Genomic DNA, 21,769 nt, shown 5'->3' with positions numbered 1-21,769 from the left:
TATTTTCTCTATAATTTAAGTCAATTTTATCTTCTTTTTGAATACAAGGTCAAGAATAAGGATCATGACTACACAAAATGTGTGTGTAAATGGGAAACTAATAAGTCGAATTCATCTCCTCTGCTCCACTGCATACCTGCAGCAAATTACACGTATCTGTGGCAACCGTAGCAGACAGAAAGGGTATAGCAACAGCGTGTCACTCCCGCATCTCACTACCAATCTCCAAATATGTCCAAGCTCTCTTACCAACCCCGCCATGTATATGCAAAAAATGAGCATTTATATTTGAGAGACGATCTGCAAATCTTAAGCGTTTCATACCTTTCTGTTGTGGGCACCGGAAGAGAAGCAGGTGGATCATGATGAATGCATTTGGAGGATCGGGGGATGAATCGTAGCAGAAATCGAGACGGAGCGCTGAATTGGAGCTCCCCTGTGAAGTCACGACGCGCGTTGCCGAGCTGTCTGCCACTTTACAGCTCCTTTTAATGTACAGATGTTCTCTACGTCTACATGTGGAATACGAGCACAGTATCATTAGAGCCTATCTGAAAAACTTACTGGACCATGTGCGCTATGTCTTTACTAAGTTTAACCGAGAGAAAAAAAACTGAGGGAACATTTCCTAAAATCTTGTGCGAAAAAACTCAAAAGCTCAAATAACTGACACAGTTGACTAGTAGTTTAAAGACACGAAAGATATGCACATCTGCAAATGAATACATAAATGCTTAAGTTTGAGCAGATAAGAACTGTCAAGTTTTTCCTTTATTTATGGCTGTTTGATTTTTAAACAGTGCTGCATTTTTGCTGATTTGGCCAGGTTTAAGGAAAGACATATTCTTTTTGCCATGTGAAACGCTCTGTAAAATGTTTTACTTATCAGTTAATTTATTGTAGTTTTGAAACTGACCTGGATATAGAGTAAAATTATTCTGATAGTGGTTTTTGTAACCTGTCCAAAGCCACATGTGTGTCCCTCTTAAAAATGGCCACCTGATGTCGTCACAACGATCACCGCGACGCACACTGTTGTGAAACACCATTCTAAGTTATGTGAACAACATTTTAAACTAAATACTCAAAAGCGGTCAAACAATAGCAGCTCGGATGTACTCTTCTCCTTTACCGTGCTGTTTATTTAATTCTGAGTTTGGTTTAACAACACTGCTGTCTCTTAACGGATTTGGTCGTTTTAAACAAGGCATAAATTTAATAGCGTTAATGTCATGCGAAAACATTTGACTCCTTACCTTGGCAGTTTTTACACCTACTTGGCCTGTATGGAGTGAATTTGGGTCGTTAGCGGTAACTTTCCGTCAACTGTTCATAGTTTTACGTCATTCTACGGAGTTTGTTTTCTGTTTTTTTCGAATGAAATTGAACCCCAACTACTAAGTTCCAAAAATAAATTGTCGTTCGTTCTTCTTTACTTAATATTGCGTTTGTTTGCTTTTATAAACCCTGCCGCCTCCAACTTGATCTAGCTAACAAAATTATTGGACCGCCTTATATGAACAAACATGGTACTATTGTTTATAAGTTGACCTGAGTTTTGAGGAGAAACAGCTTGAAAATATTCCTCAAAAGCTGCCCAGTGTTACTGACAGGGCTACCCGGCAATCCAAACACACAAATTACTTCACAGGTGGCTCACATTTTTAAAGATGGCTGCCAACAGTGTTGAAACGAACTACCACCTAACAGTCATGGGCGTAGGTTTGGGTATGGACGGTCGTGACATGTCACGACCAATATTCAAGGGATATAAAATAGTCCCGACCAATTTTTGCCATATTAATTAAAAAAAATGTATTTTTTAACAAAAATAAATAAACGAAAATCTAAACTGATTAGTTTAATATTTCAATATACTACGCAGTGGTAGCATTCATTTTAAAATTCGCTGTTATGAACTATGACGACCCGCTATTGGCTCACAGAACGTGGATCTACGTTCTTTGATTAGCTGCAACAGGCGGCGGCCAGCTGGCCACACGCGGAACGGAAGCTTGGTCCATGGTGCTGAAAGTGAACGCGTCTCCTTCTGAGTTTGACATTTATTGTGAGTCTCCGAGACCATGTCGCCACCAAAAAAGAAAAGGACGACAGACATTAGAAGTTATTTCGCTACCTCGGCTGTAAGTACAGTGAGTGGACCCATAAGTTAGATATCTATCACGCAACGCATTTGTTGTAAAGTCCGGTGTTTAGTAAGGTCAGCACTGAATGTGAGGTAGAATAGGTCTGTTAATTATGTAATACTTTTTCACATAGGATGCTCAGACAGCAGAGCAAGGGGCAGAGCAGAACGATGGAGAGGTGGCTGGAGCTTCAGGGCTCCAGGTGAGGTGTTAGTTATACTGTGAAATTATCTCAGTAAATATGGCATTTGAGGTGTTAGTCTTAAATTAAGTTAAGCTAGTGTAAATACAAACCAGGTTACGCTGCTGAATTTTGAAAAGGAAAAAGTAAAGTGTTCTTGAACTGATCTGCTGAGTTTACACAAGATGTATGTATGATCAAGTTATGGTTATGGTTGTGGGGAGGGGTTATTAAGCCGATGTGGTGTCCATTCCCCCCCAGTGGTCAAAAATGGTCGGTGCGCGCGGGGGGGCGGGGGGGGGGGGGGGGTCAGTAAGTTGTAAGGTCCCACCAAAACTTAGACTAAACCTACGCCCTTGCTAACAGTTATATGTTAGAGTAGACAAAAAAAAATTTGCCATGCTAAATATTATATGAAAACATTTTATTTATCGCTTCCTGAGCTCTATTTGGAGGAACAACGTGAATATGACACTTCACCAGCTGTAAGTGTCCCTGCATGATATGGAGAGTGAAGAATGCCAAATTACATTAAACTTAGGAAATTTAAGTGTCATTACTTCAGTGTTTTCTTTACAACTGAAAATAAAAAATTAGTAAAGAATTAAATGTTCCTCAATTAAATGATTTCATTTTTAAAAGTGCATACAGTTATTTCATAAATAATAATATATTCCTGTGCTGAAGCACATCATGAATTATTTAAATTGTCAACTTGACCCATTAAACTCAACCTCCCAATGGCTAAGGAGTTCAAACAGCAAATCAACAGCAAGAGACATAACAACTTTCACGTTTGTTATGTCTCCAAGGTCAATATCTTTGCTGAAAAGTGCAGAAATAACTGGTTTTTATTTGAAGTTTAGTTTATAAACTTCAAATATTCACAAATTTTATAAAAATAAAATGTGTGGAAAAAATCATTTTATTTTTTAGAAAAATTACATTATTGAATCACACTAAACTTCTGTTTTAAGTCAATTAGAAAAACCAAAATACTTTTTATTTGTTAAATTACAAGATTTTTAAGCAAATTTGCATTACTTTTAATAAATTTTTAAGTTTATGTAAGATTACTATGCCTTTTAATAATTTTAGAAAATTCAGATAACGAGGACGTAATGTTTTGTAAGTTTCTGATAGGCAACATTTGAGTTAAATGAAAGAACAAGTGATCGTATTTTAATGCAACAGCTCAAATATACTTTTTCTTTGTGTGACATCTAACAGAATCAAGCAACATTTTATGGAGGGACTTGTGAAGCTCAGCACAACTTACTTATACTGGGTTAATTTCCTGATGGCTGAATGCGCCACAATCATCTGTTCCAACATACACATATAAAAATCATAAAAATGTTAAGGCGTCATAACATTTAGGAAAGAAACAAGTTCTATGTGCCAGAAATCAACATAGGAAATCTGTGTAAACCATGGAATACAAGCCAAAAAATATTAAGATGCTGACTGGGTTTAACCCATTAAATAGTTTTTCTGTTGGTTTTTTTTCATTTTTCAATGATCCAGCAAGCCTGTTGCTTGTAACTTAAATAAGTTTTGCATTCTTTTATTAACCCTGAGGTCACACTATTTGCATCTGAAATTACTACTGCTATACGTCTACTTTGATCCGCTTATCCACCTATTTTAGGGTACATTTTCAGCTGTCATATTGTAGTAGGCAACATGCAGGGAGTTGAAAATTGATTTAGTTTTCCATTACGCAGCACATATTTCTTCAACACAGATTAGCCGCAAACATGCCTTACTGGCCTACATCTTTAAGAAAACACCGCTGCTTTTGTGAGCTCCAGCTAAACTTTGTTTTTTGGCAGTCACTGTTCACTGAAGTTTAGCAAAGGGATGCTTAAGGGATGCTGATTGTACTAAAGAGTCAGAAAGAGATGGCAAACAAAAAATGCATGTTTCTGCTGTCCAACTGTGGATGCTGTGATACATCATAAACTGCATCAGTTTATGATACAATGCTGGTGGTGATGCAGGCTGCAGGAGATGAATGGCTATGAGATTTAGCAGAATAGACGATTAATACTGTACTGAGTTTTAATTTGGATGTAAATTATCAATTTGTAGTCGGCTATTGCACAGATAATTACAAGCAGCAGAGCAGCAGTGCCCTCAGCAGTTACCTCCACCTCTACTCTGTTAATCAAAATCAAAGATGCTGGATCTCTACATATGCAAAATATCAGTAAGACACTGACTGGTCTTACTGTGGTAGCTATTACCACTTTAGCATTTTGTGAAAAAAAAAATATGGATATCAAAGTATTTGTTTGTTTTTTTTAATTACTGGTCATATATATATATATATTTTTTTTGCAGAACCATTTAGTAGAACATAATGATGTCTTAAATGAACAATCCTTTTTTTGATAAGGTGGAAGTGAACTAAAGAAAAAAAGTCAGGGTATCAAACAGAACCTGCAGGATGACCTAGTGGAACAAGTATACATCAAAATTACCATCCCACGCAGAAAAGCTATACAGCTTTCTAAAATTTTAATTGATTATATTAAATGTAAAATTTTACTAGGAAAATTACAATAGATTCAATGGTTGGTGCAAAGGGTGCTTTGTCTAAACCAGTGAAAATATGCTGTACAATTATTTGACTCATTGAAAGCACATATTAAGTGCATATACATTTCATATTGTGATACATGGTAGTGGCAGCATCATGCCATAGGTATGCATCTTTTTAAGTGCAGGGAAGATGGACTGAGGTGTTGAAAGATTTGAGACGAGGGTGGAGGAAAATTGGGCAAAAATGTCATCCTCTAGATCTGTAAGGAGGATAGAGAGAGATACACTGAAAAAACAGTTTCACCAAATATTGAATCAGGCAAACTTTTCAGATTCTGTGGGGGTAGAATGTTAAACCATGAATTATTTGCCTTCCATTCCTAATTGTGCACTACTCTGTATTTGTCTACTGCAGGGTTGATCCAGTCAAGGCCTATCTTACAATTTTTAGATGCATCCTCTTTCCCAACTACCTGGATGAAAGGAATGGCTTGCTACCATGCCTCTGCACAGCTGAAGGCTATGCTGATAATTCAGTCCCTTATTTCAGGTGTTGGAAAAGAGATGCAACTGAAAGTTGCAGGTCAGCAGAACTCGAGGGATGGATTTGGGCACCCTTGGTATGTTAGAAAAAGTCTGAATAAAATACAAAAAAATGAAAAGTTTTTAACTTGCTACTCTAAGAAGTTGTCTTACAAATGTTAACATTAGATATGCTGTGATGGTTGGAAAGTCTTGGTATATTTATACAGCACCAGGTTAGAAGCATTCTTCACTTTAAGCAATGTGGTTGCAAGCTGTAGTTTCATTACTGGGGAATAAATGTGAGCATTTTCCCATTTAATTCAAGTCAAGAAAGCAAAGTACTTCCCCAAATCTCATATTCATATTTGTCTGTACTGCTGTGAGCTTCTATAATCTACTTTATTGTATTTGTTCTCTGACCTTGCTGCTAAAATAAATCGAAGTTGGTCAAAACATCTCAGCCTAAATAATAAAAGTGAGGCCCATTTTTATAATACTGCAATGAAGTCAGACTGCATAGTCCCACACACATTGTGTCTCCCTCTGCCATTGGAAAGTCTGAGAACAGAAAGAAAAGAACATGTAGATTCTTAGTCACCTTTGATTTATTCTTCTTGTCGCTTAAAATATTACATTATCCATTCGTTGCTTTTTTTTTTTTAAATGACAGAACCCTTTGTGTCCTTGAAGTACAGCAGCCCCCAAAATCCATTTCACCCTTTAAATACCTCCTCCATTGTCTGAGAACTCCCTCTGTAACGAGCACAATAGGTTTATCTGTTAAATTCACAATGGCCCAAATTCCTTTTGCAATTATGTGCCAAAATATAATTACTGTGGACTAAGCACACTGCAAATAAGCCATGAAGCAAAGTAACCTGCATCATTACCATAATAAAGAAAATCAGCCATCGGTAACAGTGACAGTTAATCGAGTTAGACCATTTCCTGGAACCTTTCCTCAAATGAGTTACTGGGAAAAAAAAATAGTCTAATATGCCATGAATGAACCTTTGACATTAATTTCAGAGTTTCTCACTTTGCTCCAAACTGTTTCCAGTCTGGAGTTGGTGATGACAGCTTCTGTCAGCAGCAGAGGATCTATCCAAGGTTTATTCCCCTGTAAGTAGGAACAGTCATGCAGACGTGGTGGGTAGATCCTCAAGTGAAGCGTGTAAACTGTTAGCCCACCAGAAGCAGATCCAGCATCTGTGAGTCACTCAGCTGACGGATGAATGTGAGAGTCTACTAAGATGTAGTCAGGGACAAAAATCTACACCCGAATGGTTCATTAACACATATATATGGGACGCCGTTTAACACATTTAATTTAAACATCTTTTAAAACATGGACGTGTTTTTGAAGTCAAGCTGTTGAGTGAATTTGACAGATAAACCTCGTTTGAATCAAGTTTTTCAAAGCAATAAAAAAATGATTTACACATTTTAAACTGTAATTTACTTCTTTTGCATCATTGGCGGGGGAGGGTGAGGGGGGTAGAAAACTCAGCTAAAGGGATCGCTTCAAAGACAAATGTTCTTTAAGTGGCTTGGGTTGATCTAAGCTTCAGCGGTGGTTGGAAAAACTCTCACATACAGAGTTTTGGTGTGGAGAGATTTTACCGATGATTCAGCTGGCAGTTCTGAAAAAAAAGACCAAATATTCATAAATTACATTCATACTTGGAAACATTGTTGTTTTTGTAGGACTTGGCGATATGGATCAAAAATAAAATCTCAGATCTTTCTTCCATACAAAATCCAATTTTTAATATTAATATTTCTAAAAAAAAAAATTTACAAATGAAATATTTCAGTCATTCCTTCTGGCAAATGACCTGAATTCAAAGTTTGAATAAATGAGAAAAAAAATAATAAAAAATTCAGATTTTCAAAAATAATTTTAAAAAAAGGTAAACTCTTTACAAACAGAAAATTAGATTAATTGATTAAAACTGATTTATCACTCAGCCCTATTTTCAAGACAATGTAAGTAAACATGATGCATCTCTTAAAAATGCTTTACAATTTCCAAAGCTTAAATTGAAAAATAGCTCAAGATCATGCATTAGCGAGTACTGCTGCACAATACGTTTGGAAAATATGAGCAGCATTTGTTGAAAGTAAGCCTTAAATTTGTTGGCCATTATGTTCCAAGTATCATGAAAACACACTTTACTTGGCAATGTAACATTCAGCTTTATGGGTAGAGTTTCTCCTGACAGGTAAAAATCTAAAAAGTCACATTTAGCGACTGAAGTGAGGTAAATGTTGATTATAAAAAGGTGATTGCCTTCAATCTTTACTTAGTACAAATGTGCAGCTCCTGCTAAGATGTTTTAAATAAATGTATTCAACTAACTTTAATAATGCAGAAGAAGATGTTGGAACTTTAGTCCACTAGACATAATTCAGACTCCGTGGTCCTGGATGGCCGCAGGTCCTTTTCTTTTGCTGATTTTAATTTGGAAGTGAAGTTTAAGCTCACAGACAAAAAAGTTGTTGCAGCCTAAAATAATGCAGCATAATCAGAATATGAGCAAAACTTAAAGTTTAAAAGTACAGGCTGTTGAAAATGGCTGTGCCCACTGGACTGTGAGCATTATGCTGCTCAACTGAGATATTTTAGAGCTAAGAAAAACAAAATGCATGATATGCATTTCAGTATTTTGTGCAAGACCATTACAAGTTGTGTTGCTCTTCTACTGAGGAATATTTACAATCTAGAAAATGCACCAAAAAACTGCTGCTATAGCTAACTCCACATAAAACAGCTGCAGTCACCATTGAATATTGTTGACTTGGTTTCCCTAAAATAGTAGAGTTTTGTTTTATGGTTATTGTTAATTTTGCTTTGAACAGGATCTTACCACTGGTAAAATCCTGGTCCAGGTAGAGTTTGAGGCGTCTGCTGCGGAGGCCGAAAACCTTGGCAGCCTCAGAGAGCAGACCGGAGTGGTCGAGCTCATTCTGACCAACTGGGTTCACCAGCAAGAGGGTGCCAACATCTCCAGCCTGGCACTCTAAACCAGAGAGAATGAGAGATGTGAGTAACATAGATCACAGACACAAATTTGCCACCAAATGTCATTTTGACACATAATGAATGGTAAAGAAATACCAAGAGAAACAATGACAGGGACTAAACCTGGAGAAAAGAATGAAAACTTGCATATTTACATTCAAAGATTGTGCTTTATTAGCTGAAAAGTAACTGGACACATTTCTTTGACAGCTATACCTTTTGTAAAAACCTGTCCATAGGTACAGTTTATTAATAAACTGAAATGAATAACTGGAGGATTTTGGGGTGATAAATCAAAACATGATTGATGCCACTGATGTATTTACACAGTTTTAGCTTTCTAACGTTACTTTGCCAACAGCTCTGACAGAACTGTGCAGGGATAAAAATATAGATTTGTTTTAGCTGCTTCTCCAACTGAAATCAAAGAGGATCAATCTTCCAAAGTTCCTGAGATCCAGAGCAAGTCAGAAGACCAAAAACTGTCAAAGTATCATTTTAAAGTCAGGAGTCGTTTAAAATATGAATGTGGTACCTTTAATAAAACATGTCAACTTTGCCAAAGCTTTCCCAAGAAGAAGAGCTTACATTAAAGTGTTGAGTCACTGGGAAAATGAATCAGGTAGAAACTATCAGCTCTTATTCAGCCGTAAGTTATGTAATATAATAAATAAATAAAAGCTCTAATGGCTTCTGATTATAATAACACATTTAGCAAATAATCGCACAGATTTGTTGATTATAATTACAAAACGCATGCCTTATTCATCAACAAAAGCAAACCCAACGTGTTTCTCACCAGCCGGCTGTGCGTTGCACAGTAACAGGTTTACATAGGGACACAGCAGGGTGTCGGCGGTGGGCACAGCGCCGGGAGAGGAGGGGCCTGAAGTCACTAACAAAGTTTTGCCACTGTGAGCCTGGAGGTCCGCTCTGCTGGTCAATTCTGCAAAATACAGAAAAGGAAATATCAGCAAACACCAATACACAGGAATATCCCAGTGGGACTGATTTTATCTGAATTGGAAAAGACGAATCGATCTACAGCTTTTATATGCATCCTTGTTTACTTATATACATATAAATATAAATTTAGTTGGTGAATATTAGCTGTACTTATACACCACCTAGTACACCTGCTTTACTAATACTAAGTTAAAAATACAATTGGTTGCACTTCCTTTTATTTTGCCATACAAGAATAACTTAAAATTGTGTTCAATAAGTAGGAAACATTTTCTGTTGGTCTAACACATAAAATCTCAAAAAACACACGTTTGCAGGGTTTTTTTAAAAAAAAAAAAAAAAGGTTTTGTGGGCTCTAGTGGCCTCTATTTGACAGTTATAATACATGAAAATGGGTTGTGAGAAAGGGGGGAGACATGTAGCAAAGCCAGGATGGGACTCAAACCTCCAGCAGGCACATCGAGGGCTGAGTAAATGTCTGATTTTCTCAGTGGTTTAATTTGGATTATATGATCACCTAACCTAACCCAGCCTTATTTCTAATCTGAAATGTGTCATTTTCTCGACATTCATTGTACCATTGTGTTCATTAGGCATTTTCTGAAATTTTTTGTATAATTTTTTACGGTATTTTAAGTTATACAGGGCAACAATTCCTGGGTTTAAATGTATTTATAAATTTATTTGGACTTTGATCACTATAGATTCCGATGGTTAATGAATAAAGATAAATGACGGGAGTGTTAAAAGGAGATGGTAATGGAAGAAAGGCTGTTCATAACCCTAGTGGTTTGAATTTATAATGTTTTTATTCTTTGTTATAGTTGTATTTCTTGTTTTTACTATTTTTTTTAACCAAGGTTTGAAACTTGTGTTTGTATACTTTTTATTCTCTGGCCAGTGTTTATTTCACATTAAATTTTATTGTACAGCACTGTGGCCAGCCCTGTTATTTTTCAAAGTGCTTTTTAAATAAAGAGGTATGGTATGGGAAATACAGGTAGGATATATAATGTGTTTGAGTATCTGAAACATTTCTCACCACTTTGATCGCTGAAGAATCTGAGCTGGGTGTTATTGATTCCAAAGATGCTGCTGCACACTTTCCTCAGTTTGTCCAAGTCTAGTCTGTTATCCCCTTTGGGATTCTCCAGCAACACTACGCCCTCTGAAGAACAAAAGCACAGCCACGCTGGATTATCAAACACAGGCACTATACTGAAATTGTGCCATACATGCAAGGCCGCTGAAAATCAGAGGAATGTTAAATATTCAAAAGCGAAGAGAAGCTTGTTTGGAATCATCAGCCGTTTTGTTTGCTTTATGCTACCTTGTTCTGTGTTGTTGACTTTCACTCTGAGGTTAACGTACGCACAAGCTGGTCCGTTTGGTGGCGTTTGTGAGAGCGAAGATCCTTTTACTATTGTGAACGCCAAGTCTGAGCCCTTCAGCTGCAAAATCCAAATAAAATAGTTTAATTAAAGCAACAAAAACGACATAATGTTTTCAACTATAATTCATCACCAATATAAAAATTGCAATAAAATGTTGAGAGATGTGTAACATAATAAAAGGTTTTATTTATTCAAGATTAAATGAATGATTTGATTCCTAAATCAAAGGAATCAAATCAGTCACTTAAAAAAACAGCAATTAAACAGGAAAATGTTGCCATACTTAAGGATTTTCAGCACAGGTCCTGTTTAAAGTATGAATCCATACCTGAGTCTTCTCCTCAATGATGACACTGGCAGTTTTTGGGACAGGGAAGGGCAGGAGAGGAGCCTTGGTGGTAGCCAGAATGAAGTCAGTGTGAGCCTCAATCACAGATCCCAAGTACTCCCCCTCTGGCTGGCAGCGGTAGTACACCGATATCTCATCTGATGGCACCAAATGTGCCTAATGCAGGACAGTGAGGAAAATTACAAAGTGTTTAAGTAAGAACACACTTAAACACTGTGTGATTAAGTTTTTAAATTGTTACCACCGAGCTTAGAAACATGAGAGAAGGCAATTATAAGGACATATGTCTGCTAAAAGCACCATCTGAACAGCACTTCAACTAACCGTACTAAAAACAAATCCATTTTTTATGCAGAAAACATTTTCCTGAAAGGAAAGGAGGCCAGGGTAAACAAAATGGATGGCCAACAAGATAAATACACGAAGGTTTGGGAATACAAAGGAGAAAACAATGCAGGAACAAATCAAGACAGAAAGGAACACCGGGGCATTTTGCTGGATGAAAGCCCATCTGCTTTGGCATCACTTGCTGCCAGCTCCCGCTAACCTTGACATATTCAAACACATTGATCCCATTCTAATCTACAGTATGCAGCTGTGCACATCTGCACGCCAGCGTACACACTGACTGACGGAAGCGAATGCACGCGCTTGGAAACACACCTCTGCTGTAGTGTGCAGCTCAAGGGCAGGAGAAGCAAGATACAAAGCAGCAGTCAATCAATGGGGGAAAAGTTTTATAGGTTTTCCCCGGACAAGGTCCTCCATCTGATTAAGTTCGTACTCGGAGTGCATCAGATCAAGGAAACGTTGACCCCTGTTTCACCGTCCAATCGCACCAACAAACTACAACATGTACCAGAACTGCTAAAAAATTAATTCCCATCCACAGGGTGGAAAATTCCTGACAGGTCTCTGTTTGAAATAACTAGAGGAATTTAGGCTGGCCGGGCGCCAGCGCACAACGCTACTATAGTGGGACGGAAAAAACTGCTCGTTTCTTGTAGCGCTGTTGGCTAATCCGTCTTTACTCCCCACACCACTTCAAAAGCCCCAATGTGAGAATCTGAAAGGGGCCAGACTGTAATTAAGCTTCTATTAAGCCTGCCTTATGATGGAGAAACCTCTAACTGTGACGCTGTAGTGGAAAGATTTCCAAACCGCCCTGACAATAGAGTGGGACATAAAGAGGAAGGGAGGGGTGATTAAAGGTGGAGAAAAACTTAGATAAAGTGTTTCAGCGATGTTATTACAGTATAGCTGCAGGCGTAACCTCTAAATAAAATGAAGTAGTAAGGATTAGAATGGCAAGTTCTTTGGAAAAACAAGATGTCATGTTCTGAATAAATATTTTTATTTAAAGACCTAATGAAAAAAAAAAAACCAAAACCTCCAGAGTCCTATGATTTACTCAGCCTCCAAAGAAACACAGTGACCCTTCCAACTGTGACCCCAGCTAACAAACACTGGATCGCAGAATTCAGTACTAGTTTGTTATGTGTCAGCCCGGTTCGAGGAGCTGGTGGTGCTCCTGAAATAAACGCCCCACCTTTTTGCGTAGCTTCTGAATGCGGTTGATGACCTCTCTGGCAACGCCCTCGTCCACCATGGACTGGTCTGGGGTCACGTCCAACAGCACAAGCACCTAAAAGGGAGGAAGAGAAACACACGATCACAACCAATCACAAACTTTAAAGCAAACCCAACTGATGACAGAGAGATGCTGGAAACAAAAAGCACTATTCATGATTTTTTTTTCCCACTTTCACTCTTTTTCTATAAGAAACTTTAATTAAATTGATAATTAGCAAAAAAAATACATTCTAAAAACAGAATTTATTGCTAAGTCAATCAATTTAAATTTCTAAAAGTTTCATTTTACAATGGAAAGTGAAATGAAAAACAAAAAAAATCAACATATTAACTATGTATATAGACATTACTATGATGGTTCCTAGTAGATACCTGAAAATGAACCGTTGTGTTCCTGACAGACATAACAATACAAAAAGAGTGCAGCATTCGTACAGCAGCTGTGATCAAATGCAAGTGTTTTTGGAGCAAATCTGGTTGTATCAGTCTGTAAAGCTATGAATCAACACCTTCTGCTGCCATTTCTGCTGTGGAGTTATTTTATTTTCCAACATACTGGCTTTAACTGTTTGGGAAGATAACTGCTGCTTCTGCACCAAAATAAACTGAAAGGTTTTTATAATTTTCACCGGGAGAGTACAGTTTATTTCCCTGCGATCTAGTCGACAAATACCGACTACAACGTCAAGTAAAAGAATTCAAAGACACAATTAAATATTCAGTTACTTATAAATACATATTTAAGCACAAATTATCTTGTTTCACTCAAAAGTAAATTACTCAGTCTGCCCAAACAATATTAAAACCAACCAGCCTTCTTCGACCTCATCTCTGGCTAACTTCCAGGTCTCCATCTTCACATTTTCCATAAAGTAAAAAATGATTTAAAATTTGTTTGAGACTTCTCTGAAACCTGACTACTTCTATAGAGGGGAAACCATTCCCTTTAAGATGCTGAGTAGTGATTTTCTAATTGTGTGTACCTGACTTGTTGATATGAGCCAAGCATTCTTTTGCCGCATCATCCCAAATTATCTTATAACAAATCATTTTCTGTTGTATTTGGTTGATAAATATATAGATTCAATTTAAATTGTGGTGAATGCCTTTAAAGTGTCAGATCCTTGGCCGTGGATCAAGATAAATATTGAATTGTCATAAACCAGGGATACTCAACACTAGCTGCTAGAGTATGATGATTGGAAACATTTAGTTTCTGCATTCAGAATGTTTTAATTTTTATGCAAATGACATATCAATTAAACTATTTTTTAATGTGTTGCAATCTGTAATTTCTCCTAAAGATTCAAGAAAGGATGAGAAGGTTATTTAACACTGACACAAAACCTATTGTGCTGACCTTTAAATGCTGACTTTAAGAGTTATGAATTTTTGCTCTTTCTGTAACAAGCAGAAATTGGTGCAGAGGCGGAATTTAAATTTTAGTTTCTGAATTAATTATATTCATGCACAAACTGCAGGAACTCACAGTTTTAGTCGGAAAAGTGGCAAAAACTTATTATTCACCTTGTGATTTGAGTTTATTTTAGTAACAGCTCCCCAGGCTGCTTTTTATTCAGCGATTGAAAGGTTTTCATGTCAGGAGGTTAGAAAGGAGACACAACAAGAGGAAGCTTTAATCTATACGAGACTTGAGACTTGAAGCAGTCTCAATATGGAAACTAAATTAAAGCAAAGAAAGCAAATGTTGGAGCTTATATGGTTCAATGAGTCATGTCGACTCCTTATCATAGGAAGGAAGGAGAAATATAGGAGAGAAAAAGACACACAGATGAGAGCGGGATAGTTTGTGTGAATGAGTGAATAAAGAGGAGAATTAAAAAGTCAGTTCAGCACACTGGTGTTAAGGTGCATCTGTGTGCTGTGTATACGGCTGGAGGAGCACTGATTAGAAAGGCCCTGTGGAAAAAGGCGCACTGCATGTCTCCATTTAGCCATGAAATGATTTCATACGTCGCAAGCGGCAAAGAGACTTGAAGCCGTTTACAGAAACGGCAGATGGGTGCAACAGCAGAGAAGCAGCATCGCCTTTTAGATGAGTTACATTATGAGTCACAATACAAGACGACACTTCAGGAGTGCAAGAGTATAAAGATGACACTCTGATCAACTCTGAAAATGAATACCGTGTTTTAATCAGAAGCCTACCTGAGCATCAGAGTGAGCTTCATACTGTGCAGCAGAGCCAGAAGTCTGATCAAAAGTGTACATCAGCCGCAGGTCTTCCTCATGGAGCTCATGGCCGTCCACCACAATGGACCCTTCAAATTCAACCAGACAAAATAAACGCTGAGCAAAAGCCAATAATATACACAACACCATCCTGAATCCATTATGTTTGAAAGAAATCTTTAGTTAGATGCAGAATGAAATGTGCATGAAGTGTTGTAAGATGCATTTCCCCCTTTTTGAGATTCATTCAGTCTTTTGCATGTTTTGGTTTTTTTTTTTTTTTGCCACATTGGTAAAATGATTAAATTAACTCTAGTTAATCACACAAAACCAACTCGAGTAAATACAGTATGCATTTTTTTTTTTAAAGAGAGAAAACCATAAAACCTAAAGTAATCCTACATGAAAATATAATTGTCTCTTACAACCTTAAGTTTTGTTTATGCTTGACTAATCTGTGAGATCTGCACAGTGCCACGCAGCCAAATTACGTAATTTGAGCAAATACGCCTCTGTGAACGGCCCAGAGACTCGTTGGCAGTGATCACAAATGCAGATGTTGGTGAAATTCCTGCCATAGAGGCACTTGTTCCCCAATGCCTTTCCAATAAAAAATATTATCTTAAAATTTTAGATCTGCTCATTAATTTCAGTAAGTACATTAATTATTTTCATTTGCACTAGATTATGAATTCACAGTGTTTTTAGTTTGAAACTGAAAAGCAGTAGGATTCTTTTCACTTACGAGTCTGGGATTTAAAACAATGCAGAAAACTGTCTACCTGTAACACATCTCCATTTTGCCCATGGCAGCAATTGGCCATGTCTGTGTTCTCCCTTTAAAGCGTGACCACGATTCTCTGTCCTTTTTACTTGTTAACCCCTGGAGGCTGGATGAAACAGTCTCCCAGTTTCTCTCTAATCGGAGATTTCCACACTTTGGTTTCCTGTGTCGCTTGCTGCTTCTTTGCCTTTTCAATCTTCTGCACTGACCCCTTTTCTTCTATCTTATCAGACATAATGGGATCAAAAGTACAGGTAAGGCAATAATAGCTACCAAGCGACCGTTATTCCTGTGAAACTGCTTCCTAAATCTAAACTGGAACAAGTTTTAGAGTCATGAAACGTGAAATTAATGTTCTTTAAAAAGTTGAATGCAGGTTACCTTCAACAGTTTTATTATTCAGTTTTTCTACATGAACTGTAAAGCTAAAAAAAAAAATCTTTCTTGAGCTTTGACTTGGTGGAACTACAAATATTTCCATCTTTAGGTTTCCTCCTGCCAACATTTTCTTCCATGCCGTATGAGGTCCATCTCTTCCTTTTTTTCCCTCCAATTGGCCTGACTTCAAACATGCAAGTGATTGGAAATCTGAAGTTCCCACAGCCCAGCTGACCTCTGCTGTTTCGCTCCCCAGAGACTCTGGGGGCTCTCCTCGTCTTTCTATAATTGGAGAGACAAGATACCTTGACCTGCTTTGATCCCAACTCGGGTTCTGATTGCATTCTAGGGATAAACCGGCTGTGTGTGTCTGCGTGTGTGCAGGTTGCAGACATTTACTGCAAGAATCTATTGTTTACACTGACTGCTTTGTTGCTATTAAAACACTCGTTATTTGATAAGCAACTGATTAAGAAGAAAATTTGGCATCTGCCCATCTGTTTTTGGTCTGAAAATATCAACAAGAAAAATCCTTTTCGAATGTAAAAGTGAGGAATGTTATCCCTGGAAACCACAAAATGGCCATAAGCCCCCCTCCCCACCCCTCCCATTAGCAACTATCTCTATCAAAACGCTTTAACTCATTATCTGTATTAATAAAAATAATAAACAGGCTTTACTACTGAGGTACCTGACATGTAATACGACTAACAGCCCTCATTTGTTTTTGTTTTTTTATCTCCATTCATTTTATTAATGGATGACAACATGATGTAGACTAAAGTTTTCACTGCAATGTTTATATTTAAAAATATATATACATAACATAGCACTAGTTTGGGAAAAGATGGTAAACTCTACTGGGTCCCTGGACATTTTCTTTTGTTTCATTATTTTAGCTATGTTATTTTATTTTATTTTAGCCAAGATATGTATTTTGGGGACTTAGTTTTTTGTTTCTTTATTTTTGTTGTTGCTTTGAGTCCGATGTGAACAGACAATCTTTTCACATAAGTCAGATCTGAAAAAACTGGGGAAGCTTGAGCTTAAAACAATCAAATCTTCATCACGCTGCTTGGGAAAGAGAAGTGTGAAAGGATTACAAAACTGAGAAGCATTCAAACTGTTTAAATATTTATGGCGTTAAAAGTCAGTGGCGTTTCTGCCCAGTTGTACCTGTTTTCTGGAAGGCCTCTAGCTGTTCGCTGGTGAGCTCCTTGATAGAAGCAGTCACAGCTTTGAAGGCCCCCTTTAATCTCTTGCCCAACACCATGTGGTCAGGCTCGGCTCGCAGACGGATCCCGTACTTGTTCTTGTCTGTTGAAAGTGTCAACTGTCGCACATTAAGTTCCTGCAGGAATAAGAGAAAGGCTATGTCTTCCCAAAATGTACAGTCGGTGTGTCCTGGATGCCAGCAGAGATAACTAAAACTAAATAGGAAACTGGGGGAGAAAAAAGGTTTTCTATCAAATAAAAGCAACTAAATTTAACAGAAAACATGAGAAAACTGAACTGAAGATGAAAATCTCAATAATCTATCTTGCCCTGGGCCTAAAAGTAAAACTTGAGCCAAAATTGATCAAGACAGGCCATTAAGTCAAACAGTAAATAAGCCATAAAACTCCAATAAGCCAATCCTCTTCAGTCAATATTTTATCTTTTAGCCAAAAGGAAGCGAAATCTGTGATCCAATTGTATCCAGGGGCGCAGCAGAGATACTAAATATAACCAGACTGACAGGCCTTCATCCCCTCCTCCTTTCAGTCAATCACCCTGTTCGGGTTGAGCCTGAGCTCTGGCATTGTTAACTTTCTGACAGTGAGCACAGAGAGTACTGCAGTTGTCTGAGTGGAAACATTAAAGGCAGTGTGGGTTTAAAAACCTGGGCAGGATTCAGTCTATGCACCCATTTCACAAAAATAACACATTTTTATTTAGGGGATAAATATGGATTTGTGTGTGTGATGGTGACGGTGGCAGTTTACAGTATACTGGTGCATCACAATGAGCCGAGGCTCCTGTCAGCACAAATGGTGACTCGTCTGATATTCGAAAGAGCATCTCCAGCTCACTAGAGACTGGAGCCATCAGTGGAGACACCAACAGGCATGTCAGAGAAGGAAAGCTGAGTCAAGCTAAAATTCAGATGCAAGAACAGCAAGTGCCATTTTGTGCCTGACCTCTTCCTTCACAAAGCTGGCACACTGCAACAAATGTGTTTTTGGACAGAGGATAAAACGAAAATGCAATAATTGCCATGGAGAATTTCAAAGAGCAACATTATGTCTTGCCTTTTGCAGCCAACGAAATGTGCAAAGTTTCAAAACAAAATGTATCTACTGAGTGCAAGGTCAAAAACCTATAAAATATGGCAGGAAGAGGCATCAAGACATCAAATGGAGTCGCTGAAAACAACACTCTTCAATATGGACACTGATAACGAGTGAAGATGATTAAAATACTACTTTTCCTAATAGCTACTTTCAGCATCCATGAATGGTTTGAAAATTAAATAGGAAATTACCTTTTGCAATGTAATTTACATTGCATTATTTAAAAAGAAAAATTGTTTGAAGGCATTTGCATTTTTTGGGACATCTACAGTTCATTAAGGCTGTTAAAAAGCAAGAGTTTCATCAGATAAACCTAGAGGCAGAACTTTGATCAGCAAAGTTGCTCTGTTGCACTTTTTTAATGTTTCTGCCTCTGTCTGTCATGGGACATACAGGTAAGGATCTAAGCTTAGAGCAAAAAGCACAAAAACACTGATTCACTTTGTTGCAGCAATGCTTTTTTGCAATCAATTTTAAAATTTAAACCACTGGAAACTTACAGTCAACATAGCTTCTTTATTTGTCTTCAAAGAGAACAAAGCAATTTAAAAAGCTCTGACCCAAACTATTAAAAATCTGCACTATTTTCTCACAAACAACTTAGTTTGCTTGTAGATGACAGGTGCGAACAAGTTAGAGTAGACGGGCCTAATAAACAAACACAACCAACATAATGGTCATGGACGCTGTTGCTGCCCTTGTGTCTTTTTGTTAAAGGTCTTAATTATCAGGATTTTTAAAGTTTAACCAGAAATATTTGGCATTAAAAGTGTCTTCCGCAGTTATTTTGAAGGGTGATGCAGATGTGCAGGTTTGGAAAATCCTGATAAAACAGATGAGTATCAGTTCTTAGAGTCAGCTTATCTGACATCTAAATAAAAAGCCTTTTAATTAAATTCAGTTTACTCCAGAGTCTACACATAGTGACTCTACAACCAGCATGTGTGACAAGCACTAAAGATGAGACAGTTAGCGATGCTGCTGAATACAGTGAACACATTAACAGTCACATTACCTCAAATGTTTTAATAAAAAACTGCTTAGTGTGTGTGTCAGCACTAAGTATTTAAATAACTATTTTCCAAGACATCTCCTTTGTCCTCCCTTCTCCACTCAACACACTACAAATTTCAGTGATGGCAGAGTGCAGACACAGCATGTAAAGTTACGCTCCCTCTGATGTTCATCATTACTGCACCGCTTCTGGAAAGTGAACATGGTTCTCAGGATGTTTTCTTCAAACTGTATGTTTAAGAGTGCTGATGAAAGAGATGTAATTCATTGAGGTGCTCAAAGTTTACAGTGTTTACTCACTTCGAGGATGTATTTCTCCAAAGACTGGATGTCTTTTAGAGCCTCTGGGTCCTGGTGGATAACTACCACCTCCTTCAATGGGTACTGAAACGCACAAAGGAAAAGCAGATAAAGTATGTATATCAATGGCTGATGAACCAGCTTAACCAAATATATTTTACTAGGATTTAATGCAATAAAGTAATGTAAAGTGGTGATTAATTATAAAGTGGAAGCAGAATTATACATACATTTAATCTATACTTAGATAAATATCTGACTGTGACATTTATTTGTATTCATTCCCCATAAACAATGAACCAAGATGGTTCTTTTATCTTTAACCGCTTGATTACAGGAGTTTGACTACATCTCCATTAGTGGTGTGTAAAATGCAAGTGAATGGTGCTGTACCTTGACAGGAAGGGTCTTTCTATCTCTAATCACTCTTCCCAGCTCAATCACAGACTGCATCTGAGAGACGGCGCTCTCAATGCGCTTGTCAATTAAATTATCCCTGAAAACAGAGGCATAAGTAAAGAAAATCCTGATTATCATCATATTACAAACAACAATATAATATCTACCCAATCTTAGCAATAACGACGAGTGACTGCATTAAAAAACCTAAATCATTTCACAAAATGTAATGCCTTTTTTTAGAGCAAACCAGCGGTAAAGTAAAAATGCCTTATTTACCCCCAAAGGGAAATGAATTATAATTATAATTGATGTCATTCAAGTATTTTCAAAGAGTTGTTGAGGATGGTGATGCTGTGGACAGAAAGGATATTCAGCAGAAGTCAGTCTTGCAACGTCTCTGGTCTATACCTCTGACTCAAGGTTGTTGTTGGATGACAGTTTCATAACTGTCAAGCTTATGATATTTTACAGTAAAATGTCCTGGATTAAACCATCAGTAGTTGGTAAGTACTGCTAATCCATCCCATTTACTTTTGTCTTTAAATGTCTGCCATGCTGAATGGGTAGAGATGAAGAAATGGCTTAAACTTCCTCATTTTCTCTCTGTTTTTCGGTTCTGCTCTGGACCCAGGAAACCTTTTCAATTCCTCTGGGATTTTTGGGTTGGAGTTCAGGTATTTTTTTGAGCTTTTGAGAGGCTAATCAGCTGTAAAACCAAAACCTTGTTGCAACTGTCACCCATCACAGCAACTGTATGAAAGTAAAAAAGAGCAAAAATCCTTCGATCTGCACAGCATCCAAAACCAGAGGTAATAATTGTTCAAAGGTGAAAATGCCTCAACTGACAAAAAAAAAAAAAAAAAGATGAACAAAAGACTACAAAAAAAAATCAGAATGGATGTAACAGAGGTACTTCAACATGCTACTACAATGAGTGGTCCTTATAACAGAAATACCAACTAATTAGGCCCTCTTGTAGTGCATCTTAGCTCCAATTAAAGCAAACAGTAACTAATAAGCATAATAACACAATATTAAAATATAACCTAGTCATATAATCTTTCACAAGCAAGGACAAGAAAGTATTAAAGAAAAAACAGATTGACTAAAAATAGCCAATCATTTAATGAGATGACTAAGGAGTCATAGTTTCCCAACACCTGATTGGTAGCTGGGCCTTTAGAGGCGGGTCAAAATGTACCCATTTAGTACAACCAAGGACAAGAGGCTTTAATAGAGCTGCAGCATTAGAGGCTGTCCAAGTGACAGACGAGATTATATGAACCATTACACAAACTACTTTCCTTATGCAAAATCAAATAGATTTTTAATCATGCCAGAACTTTTTCTTTATAGTTCCAGATGATGTAATTAAATTTGGGTGATTAGAAATTCCTCCCAGGCATTTCAGAAAGGATCTGCCGCCAAGACATGCACTTCACTAAAGTAAATGAAGTAAAGGGAACAAAATCATATTTCATCAGTAAGATCCATTCTGTAGAGCAAACAGTCAGGACAACGTCAGTGTGGGATAGTGCGGGTGTTCCTTGGTCTTTGCTGTGGGTGAACACAGAAGACCTGACTGATGGCAGCAGTGAAGGACCACTGAGATCAAAGAACTTGCAAAAATCAATTTAC

At 37.4% G+C, this 21,769-nt stretch overlaps 2 protein-coding genes across 3 annotated transcripts in view; both read right to left on the bottom strand.

Moving 5' to 3' along the window:
• atp2b2 (ATPase plasma membrane Ca2+ transporting 2) overlaps positions 1-464 on the bottom strand; it is a 122,699-nt gene extending 122,235 nt beyond the window's left edge. For both annotated transcript variants that reach the window (XM_014475951.2, XM_023353505.1), the window contains exon 1: positions 325-464. The gene's annotated coding sequence lies outside the window, so the exon portion shown is untranslated. The remainder of the gene's footprint in view (positions 1-324) is intronic.
• Positions 465-5,987: 5,523 nt separating this feature from the next.
• iars (isoleucyl-tRNA synthetase) overlaps positions 5,988-21,769 on the bottom strand; it is a 47,116-nt gene continuing 31,334 nt past the window's right edge. The window contains exons 24-34 of the mRNA XM_005796965.3: positions 20,123-20,225; positions 19,730-19,813; positions 17,259-17,433; positions 14,897-15,009; positions 12,684-12,779; positions 11,114-11,290; positions 10,722-10,842; positions 10,434-10,559; positions 9,225-9,371; positions 8,271-8,423; positions 5,988-7,043 (exon numbers count right to left, since the gene is read on the bottom strand). Coding sequence (XP_005797022.1) covers positions 6,961-7,043; positions 8,271-8,423; positions 9,225-9,371; positions 10,434-10,559; positions 10,722-10,842; positions 11,114-11,290; positions 12,684-12,779; positions 14,897-15,009; positions 17,259-17,433; positions 19,730-19,813; positions 20,123-20,225 — 1,378 coding nt within the window. The 3' untranslated portion in view covers positions 5,988-6,960. The remainder of the gene's footprint in view (positions 7,044-8,270; positions 8,424-9,224; positions 9,372-10,433; positions 10,560-10,721; positions 10,843-11,113; positions 11,291-12,683; positions 12,780-14,896; positions 15,010-17,258; positions 17,434-19,729; positions 19,814-20,122; positions 20,226-21,769) is intronic.

This window comes from Xiphophorus maculatus, chromosome 20, assembly GCF_002775205.1.
Source record: "Xiphophorus maculatus strain JP 163 A chromosome 20, X_maculatus-5.0-male, whole genome shotgun sequence".
Taxonomy (NCBI): Eukaryota; Metazoa; Chordata; class Actinopteri; order Cyprinodontiformes; family Poeciliidae; genus Xiphophorus; species Xiphophorus maculatus.
Note: the sequence above shows the minus strand (reverse complement) of the source record. Positions and strands in the feature narration are given on the sequence as shown.